General features: G+C 38.7%; 1 protein-coding gene across 2 annotated transcripts in view; it reads right to left on the bottom strand.

Moving 5' to 3' along the window:
• Window positions 1-8,999, bottom strand: part of LOC126484348 (nuclear factor of activated T-cells 5-like) — a 405,657-nt gene extending 396,658 nt beyond the window's left edge. For both annotated transcript variants that reach the window (XM_050107806.1, XM_050107805.1), the window contains exon 1: window positions 8,857-8,999. In XM_050107806.1, the coding sequence (XP_049963763.1) occupies window positions 8,857-8,929 (73 nt within the window). In that variant the 5' untranslated portion in view covers window positions 8,930-8,999. The remainder of the gene's footprint in view (window positions 1-8,856) is intronic.
• Between the last annotated feature and the right edge of the window lie 1,025 nt (window positions 9,000-10,024).

The following is a 10,024-nucleotide window of genomic DNA, read 5'->3' on the forward strand; positions in this document are numbered from 1 at the left end:
AAAGAAACCGTCCCAGCATTTGCGGTACGTGGTTTCCTAAACGAGCAGTCATTTTTGCAGTATCATGTGCGCACGTGTTGGCTTCATTAATTCAATGTAACACACCGAACTGTTGCTTGATGTACGGTCATCACTACTTTGACGATCATTTCACGTTCGTGTGCGCTGATGAAATGAGTACCAGAACAACCATGGCACATGGGTTTGTTCGTTTTACTGTAACACATGGTATGTGGTCGTCGAAAGCTGGAAACCTTGAGCCGGGCGCGCTAGGCAAACAAGTTATCTGGCTAGCACCACCTACTTCGGGCGCGACTACGAAATAAACACGGCGCACAGGCCACTGGTAGGCCTGCTGCCAAAAAGGGGGAAGCTAGTTATTCCTTGGATAATCTTACTGCGACTAGCGTCTTTGAATTACTACAGACTGCACACTGAACGCCAAAGCAGGCGTGGCATAAATAGCGTGCTGTAAATGGTTACGTCTTTTAGTAATGTTCAGTAGTATGATTATAGCTAAACACATGCTGTCAGGTATTCGAACTTCCGGAAAGCCTTCGATACTGCTCCCCCTGTCACACAGGAAACAAAATAAGTGCTCTTCTGGCATTTGAAATTTACTGCTGGATAAAAATGCCTCTACTTCTCCGTGCATTACCTTTCATCATCTCTTGATATCCAGCAAAATACAGGGTGTCCCAAAAGGTATTTACAACTTCAATGTCATGTAAATGTGCTTGTAATTCACTTAGAGAAAAAAAAGTAGTTTGTCTGACGCATCCACTCAGTTTTTTTTATGTTGAAGATAATGAAAAAATGTTTTGCCTTTCCAGGTGACATAGGCATAAACGAAAAAAAGGGCATAAATGAAAAAAATGCTTTTTCTTTGTTATTGCAGCATCGCAGGAGCAGCATAAATGAATCGAAGAATGGAGTCTGCACGGGAAAAATCACGGTGTGTAGTATGGTTTATTGAAACGAAGTCAGACACCCAAGTTTTGAGAAATTCCAGAACGCGATACGGAAAACCACCACCCTCTAGACCATCTGTAAGAAAATGTCACGGAAACAGGAAGTGTTGATCTCTGACGAACCATGTGGGCAAACCATGGAGAAGTGCCGAAGATACGGAGAGAATTCGACAGCTTTCTCGGCGTTACCCACAGACTGTGCACCGGGTACTCCGAAAGTGTCTTCACCTGTTTTGGTACAGGCAGCAATTGTTACAGGAAATGAAACCAGATAACAAGCTAAATCGTGCTGCACTTAACTCGGGATAATATTGCACGTGTAATAGGAATGAACAGGTCAGAACGAGTTCGGACCGAGCTGGAATATCGATAAGATACTGTACGTGGCACAATGGGAGCTCACGTAGAACTCTATTAAAGAATCAGAATAAAACTTTTACATATGGTGCAACAGACAAACGTTACTTTTTTCCATGAGTTAATTACAAGTCGAGTTATATGACATCGAAGTTGTAATGCTGCTTTTGGGGCACCCTGAACGTCCTTGGTAAAGCGATCATATTTCAGCCTGGTCAAATGTCCCACCCAACTCCATTTTATTCTCAATGCAATGTGTTCTCCGGTCGATTTGTATATTTTCACATCTCTTCGAAGAAGTCATTTCTTGCACCTATTCACCGCTCGCTGTGAAAACCTCAGTTTCACATTTAAAGGCCACCTTTCACAGTCACATGTGACAACTCGTAACGCACACTGACTTCGAACTTTCTTTTTATAACACATTGGGTTCTTCGAGTTTAATACTTTTTTAATTTAAAAAACACGGAAAACAAAACTACGTATATGTTAGTTGAAGAACAGATTGGATTTAGGGAGGGTAAAGGCACCAAAGAAGCAATTCTAATGGTACGCTTTCTAACGGAAGCAAGACTTAGAAAAAAATCAAGACACGTTCAAAGAATTTGTCGACCTAGACTGTGTGTTCGATAATCTAACATGGTGCAAGATGTTCCAAATTCTCAGGAGAGTAAGAGCCACAGGAATTCTGGAGCAGCAATAAGAATGGAAGACCAAGAACGAAGTACTTGGGTTGACAGGGATGTAGTCTTTCCCCCCTGCTGTTCAATCTGTCCATCGAAGATTCATTGGCAGAAATAAATGAAAGTCTGAAAATTGCTCGGCATTATGGGACTCGTATTAGACAAAATTGACAGAAGAATTAGAGAAGATACAAGGAAGAACATGTTTCGTAAGCGCAAAACCGTCACGAACACGCTCCAGTGGCAGATGCTGCAAGAGAGGCATTCTGCACCACGGTGTGGTTTACTGTTAAAAATTCCGCGTGCGTGTGTTCCTTGAAGAATCAATCAACGTGTTGCTGCCTCTTACGTATATCTCGTGAAAAGGAGATGACGATAAAATTACGGAGATACGAGTCCATACAGAGGCTAACCAGCAATCGCTCTTCCTGCGAACCATTCGAGACTGGAACAGGAAATGGGGGTAGTAACATTGGTAGACAAAGTATTTGACGAGTATAGATGTAGGTGTATAAGGTTCAGGAGTGGGATTAAAGTTCAGGCTGATAGGACACCACTGAAAAGATACGATGATGACCACGCTATCATAAATAAAAATTAGGATGAACTCCAGAAACTGTTGAATGGAATGAATAGTCTAATGAAAACCGAATATGGGCTGAGAATAAACTTGCGAGGAGTAGCAGAAATGAGATTACCTGCAAACTTAACATTAAAATTGTGGATCACGAAGTAGACGTAGTGGAGGAATTCTATCTTGGAAGCAAAATAATACATGACAGACGAAATACGGAAGACATAAAAAGCAGAATGGCCCAGCCAAAGAAGGCGTTCCTGTTGGAAAGAAGTTTACTTGTATCAAATACTGGTTTTAATTTGAGGATTAAATTTCTGAAAATTTACGCCTGGAGCACTGCATTGTATAAAAGCGAATTATTGGCTTGTCTAAACATGGAAGAGAATCGAAGCTTTTGACGCGTGATGTTAGGGAAGAATGTTGAAAATTAGGCGGGAGAAATGAAGAGATTCTCAGCAGAATCGGCGAGAAGAGGAGCATATGGAAAACATTGACAAGAAGAAGGGACAGGATGATTGGACATATGTTAATCGTCAAGGAAATAACTTCGTCGCATGACTTACACGGGTCATGATGTCTATCCTTATGTCGTTCTTAATAAATAGGAAACAGGATCTGGTGCGAAAGTAGTGTTCAGAATGATTCAAGGACGCGTGGTAGGACCGCCGCTGTTCGATTTACAAATGAGGTGACTGGTAACGTTTCCAGCTCTCTGAAGCTGTCGCAGACGATCCGTTTGTGTGCAGACAGGTAACATCGTTAGAAAATCGTTAGGAAATACGGGAAGACTAACAAATGATTAGCGCTTGGATCTAAGACTAATAGCTGAACTCCATACGAATATAGTGGTAAGCAATGGACTTCAGTAAATGAAACGATGCTTAATCAATTGGCAACGCTATCGACAGTCACTAGTCACAACTGTAAAGTATTTAGGAAATTCAATATGAAGTGATTTACGGTCGAATGGCTATACAATATTGTAGCTATGAGGAAAGTAGAACTTACATTGTGATTTGTTAGCTGAATCCTAAGGATCTTTAGTTCACCGAAGAAACCGCAAATTATTACGTAATATCTGTCGGTAAGGGGCAATTCGAAAGTCGCATTGACGGATAAGGTATTAAAATTCTAAGAACAAACGGTTTGATTATTCGCGGATTTGGTTGTCAGTGCGACAGCGTTACACAAATGCTCGACCAATTCTATTCGAAAACGCTACGAAAAAGGCGTTGCGCAGTGCAGTGTTTTAAATCGAACTGTAGAGCCCATGTTCTCTCAAGATTCTAGAAATATACTACTTCTGCTAACGTCCAAGGTTTATACACACAGGCATCAAACAATCGTGCGTAACATCTGTGAAAGGAATAGGAAAAACAAGTGCGGGTGAGGCGTGAGAAATTGAAGGAGGGGGCGTGGCGAATTAACTGGTCCAACGCTGTCGATGACTTGTGGAATATGTACGATAATGCGGCGATTTTTGTAACCTATTTACAGTTTTTAAGTATACGAGGCATGGTCTCGTCCAACGGTCACCATCATAGTGGTGGGCTAAGGTACACACAACAACAGAGAGAGAACCTGACTGCTGGAAATAGATAATCCATTCGCTGTATTCCGTTGATTCTGTCAAAAATAGCATTCACAGACGTGGAACGAGACAAGGCATACATTAATAAATAGGATGCTATTCGGGTTTGCGCGAGCTTAAGTTTACCTAGTAAATTAGATGGAATGATGCCACTTAAAAAGAAAATCTACTGTTTTCTCTGCTTTAATAAATAGTTGTTTATCTTACAATCATCCTCTACTATAGCACAGAAGCCGATAGCGATAACGACGCTTTGGAGAAGCATAAAGCGTTTGCTGATGAACTAAACAACGCTGTCCCCAATTCATAGACTTTTTTAAGAAGTTAGCGTAGACGACGGAAGCACCGTAACAGACCTTTGCCCCACGGAGTTCATCTCACGAAGCCACCTGTGAATTCCTACTGCTGCAGTTTAAGAACGACAGTCTGTAGCTGTGTGAAGAGATTTAGCTCTGTGGCCTCTCGTTTCGACTTCAGGAGGTTGTTTACAATTCTGTGCCCGGCAGCAGAACTAGGTTAGTGTCGCAACCAAAGGCGCCGACCACACAGCCACGTGAACATTCTTTCCTAGTGGACCTCTTTGCGAGAGGAAAGCCCCATCACTAGTTCAAGTTCTACCGTAGCAATCATAACGCTGTATCCCCGACAATCTAACTATACTGCAACCACAACTGAGTCGCAAAAGACTCAGATCTGGAATAGCTATTATCGCGAATCGAAAAATAGCTTTCCTTTGTGGTGAAAATTATGATGAGTTTCAGAACCTGCTCTTCTGCTACGAGAAGGATGACTCTGGTGATTACAGTGATGGTTTCAATGTAGCTAAAGGGATATCTAATACCTAAACAGAAAATACATTTATCTGCATAAAAACCATCATCATAATGACATGGGTCCGAAGTAAAGTTTTCGTAAAACTTGTGTGGATGTTTGTCATCAGAAACCTACATGAAATTCAGGGCGCTCTTGCACTCAGTAATAATGAAACCGAAATGTTTCATTTATAAATACTTGGGGTGTCAAATAAACCATACTTTCTCTTAAGAGTTTTGTTGCAGAATTCAACAGGCCAGAAGTTCTTTCCAAAAAATGAAATATATTACGACTAGCAGTGGTGTAAGTACCATTACATTTCACACTCAACTACTTTGATGTTATTTTCATTATCTTAAATTATGGAGTTAAGCCATGGGCACTTGCTGCAGTATGCAGTAAGAAATTTAACGCATTTGAAATGTAGCCACATCAAAGAATATTAAGGATAAAATGGACACACAAAGTCACAAATGCAACAGCACTTTGGCAGATGATACCATCAAGAGAAGAAAACTCGAATACTTTGGCCATACAGTGCGTATCAACAAATAATACCTTTTCAAATAATACTTCAAGGAAAGATTGATAGATGTGATACAGGACACACAAGATTATCCTGGCAAAAGAATTGTAGTGAGTGGCTGGAACTGACCATAGAATCACTTTTCAGAAAAGCCAGATCATGCTCCTGACACCAGTATTCTTGGAGGACAAGGCATTTGAAGAAGAAGATAAAGATGATGATGATGATGATGATGATGAAGACCTGAACCTATTGAAGTAGGCCTACATATGCTCTGACATACAATGTTTGTATCTGGTGGGTATGCTCAGTAACCAGTTTAAATCATAAGTGAAAACAAATATGTTGACACCAACATTTATAAGATATCTTGCATTAGGCTAGTTCTTTATCTCTGATCAATGTCAGACATTGACAGTTGGGATTCAATAATACTTTAAAAGAGCACTGTTCTGCCATGCAAATTAACAGTAATGCTCATAATCACTGTTTACTAAACAATGTTTGGTATTTTACTATGTTACTGCTATCCTCCAACATTTGAAACACTTAAATTCAAACTTTCCATAGTTTGAATTCATAGAAGGAAATAAGTTCAATATACCAAAAAATGTACAATCGTAACAAAGTAGATATTTTCAACTGAGTAGCAATTAGAACAGAATTGCAAACATATGTAAGGAAGTAACATCAAATAAAAGGAATAGTCCTACCATATCCTCTCTCTAGTTCTTGCTGAAAATCAAATGACCATAAGACTGCTACAACAGATATTCCCAAAAACTCTCCCAAAAATGTAAAATTTGCACACAGTTGGTTCACCAGTCCTACATGTATAGTTAAAAATATCTGCATTTTTGCTTGACTGGCATTTTACTTATTCCCTATCATAGAACAATATTTAGTTTTTCATTTTAGTTCATCTGTAAATCATACGTGATTTCGTTTTTGTGACAAATAATCCAATCCTAAAAATCAGTGAATTTAAAAAAGTTAATCATTAACAATCTTTGGGCCACCGTTTTAATTCAATACAACAACGTTTTCATTGTAATTTCATGGATATAGAGAATGCTTATGAGAAAGTCCATGAAAGGACATATGGAGACACGTGAAGGAGAAATTAGTTAAGACAAACAAACGTAATAACAAGGTAATGTTGGCAGAATGGACAATAGTCTAAGTTGGTTTGGATGAATAATCTCTAATCAGCCCTTACACCAAATTAATTATGGACATCCCATCAGAATGGAGCATATACCAAACCCTATTGTGCAGACTATTTGCAGAAAACAAGAATGGCATGAAGTGCATTCAGTAACCCTGGAAATGAGTGTCAAAGGATACAGGGCCTACAATTAGCAAAACGAAAATGGAATACCTGCATCTGGGGAGTGAGGGAGGTGAAATGCTCCTAATGAACACAAGTGTAAAAACCAAAGAAAGGGTGTACAAAACAGGTGTATGGGCACCATTGCTATACTGAGTGAAGAAGTTAGTAACTTCAGTATTAAGAAACAGCGCTGGACATTAACAGTAGCCAAGATGGATAGAGTCGCCAAATTGGAAAGTGTTGTGAATTAGAAAAAGAGGAATATTAAAAAAAATTATTTTTATGTTCACTAAAGTCCAGTGGAGAAGACATCAGACGTATGTGCATGTTATAAGGAGAGATCAGACTCACATTGCGAAAGTGTAATTAAGAAGGCTCCAAGGAAACAGGAAGTGGAAAAAGTAGATCAACATGCAGGCAGAAAAATAATGGGATAATAAATAGGACTGGGGTGAATGGAAAAAAATACAAAAGTTAGGTCTTGCATAAAGGAGGAAAAGATGGAGCAGAAAATAAATTTGTTCATATTATCATCTATCTCCAAAAATTAGCATCCTGATAGCTATCCAACTGGAATCTTCATGTATGTAGCATCTGCAGTATTGGTCATAGTGTAAACTAGTAAATTTACAATTATTTTTTGTAGAAGATAATTCCTTCTCCACTGACATTCACGTCAATCAAAAACACAAGCCCAGGATGTAAAACTGAAACAAACACCATAAAGGAAAACACTACAGGAAATTACCAAACACTAATTTAAACAGCAAATGAGTGATGCAAGCAATGACATTCCTCATTACGCAAGCAAATCATCTATGGCAGACGTATGGGTCAGTATTATGACAAAAATTACGATGGAGAGCAGAGCAGGAAGACATTAGATGCCAACAATATTTCACTGAAATCTTTTAAATATCTGTTAGCACTGTTTTTTAAGAGTCACATTACCCCTGAGGAATGGCACTATAACTGTAGTTAATGAGGAAAAAACTCACTGAGTGTGTCTGACGTGCCGTATAACAACGAAATGAAACATTTTACTCAAATAGCTTGAACGCTCACATATTTCATCAAATATTCAGTACAAAGGTGTACACTTGAAGTATGGAAAACAATCTAACTTTTTTGTCTTATCTTAAACTAATCTTTTTTGAAGCGTCTACTGTCAACATATCATTCGTATACAAAAATATTGATGTAACTAACATATCTGGTTAAGCTGTAGGCTATTTTCTTCAGATATGTGCATTTCTGCCTGCCTCTTAGGAGGCACAGCACGTCTTGCAAGAGGCACAGCACTCTTTTATATCTCTTACAGCATTCGGCTTCCTCGGCGTATTCTTAGGATCAACCAACCATTGCGACACGCTGGGATTCAGAAGTTTTAAGAGCTCTGCTACTGCAACCTCTTCAAATGCTATGGATATCGGGATCAAAATATGCGACAGCATATTTCTACGTTTGTGGAACAGTCTGGTGCACAACATGAATCGTTAATTTGTGATAGAGATACTATCTGCTCTCTCATCAGCACATTGAATAAAAGTTATATTTACTGCACGGCGGATTACACACTAGTATGTACAGTACAGTACTGCACTGTACTGTACCGAATCGCGTAACTATTAAGTCAATATTATCAGTATTATACGAACTGAAACAGACCAGGAGGTGGTCCATGTGGTCTGGTTGAAAAATTCGCGGTGCCCAACTCTAACTCAAACAAAATTGTACTTAAAGACTAGCCGTTGTTCGTCGTGATAAAAAAATGTAAATATAAAACAAAGCTCATTAAAACGTAAATTCGGCAACGCTTACAATTCGAGTAAACAAATCGGCAAACAAAGTCTTCACGGAGCGCATGATGCTCGTAGTAATACGTCTGCCAGCTGTAACATCGCTACTAATAAAAAACAATCTACAATGTACCCAAAATGCGTCATAAAAATATTATCATGCGTAGACGCCATCTTTGTTGATCTATAGTTCATGAGTCACTCACCGGCGCCCCGTTGTTGCTTCCCAGCACCATTGGTCTTCTGTTTCTTCTCACTCTGAGAATATTTCAGTAACATAATTGAACGTGATATTCACTTTATCATCTGTTTGTAACAACGTATAATTATTATATTAGAACACTATTGGATGATTCACAAACAACGTAGCTGACAGCAACTCGCAAACGTCCATTACCCTTCTTTGGCCAGCTGACTCTCTATTGGCCTTGTCATTGGCTACCGTGTATGTGACGTCTAACGAAAACAGAATCGTTCTGCTAAAGTGGAGCTAAATACGATTACGATGGCAATGCAGAGTGGAACCGTTTGTTATGGTTGTAATCAGAAGAAGCAGCAGAAAATTGAAAGGTCCTACCAGTCGAAATGCTGCGGAATTTATCGCTCGAAAAGGCGAATACATAAATAACATTTGCAGCAACTGTAAAACTGTAGGGCCACACTTTCATTTACATTTATATGATTTAAGTTTACGTATTATATCACACATAAACTAGAACGATATACGCAACAGGATATAATTTTAAACCGCAACGAATTTCATATTTTCATACCTGAGCTGCTCTGTTAAGCTTCTACAAAAAGCCACCTGTTGTTGCACCAACACTATTGTTTATTTCAGGCATTTGATCACATCAGTAGCGCAAATGTACAGTTCGGTCCACAACAATACAAAATTAAAAATACATACAATATCGGTACTCAACAGTACCGATCTGGATTTGAAACTTTTGGTCAAAACTATAGGCGTAAGAAGGGTTTTTTAATGAAATGCAATCACCACAGAATTGTACAAATAATTGCTTGCTATCTTTAATGTTGCTTCAATCAGTCCCAGTTCCATTCGCACTGATATGCTGTGCAGTCATTTTTCAAACATTGCCCAATAATAATTGAGTTTACCTCTCGTGAAGAGTGAAATCCAGTAATAATGGCAGAATTTATTTCACTCACTGTGAATTTTTCAGTAATTTCTAAGACGAGTACATTGTAAATATAATTATAACTTCATGTTAAATGAGGATTACCACATTTTAATGTTCAGAAACTGAGGAATTCAATACAGGTAATGTGATGTAAGACATTTTTTATTGCCTTGGACCCTTTTTATGAAATCTTTTCTACAGATAATTCTGTCATAGTACTGAATGTATG

Source organism: Schistocerca serialis, chromosome 6 (assembly GCF_023864345.2).
Source record: "Schistocerca serialis cubense isolate TAMUIC-IGC-003099 chromosome 6, iqSchSeri2.2, whole genome shotgun sequence".
Classification (NCBI taxonomy): Eukaryota; Metazoa; Arthropoda; class Insecta; order Orthoptera; family Acrididae; genus Schistocerca; species Schistocerca serialis.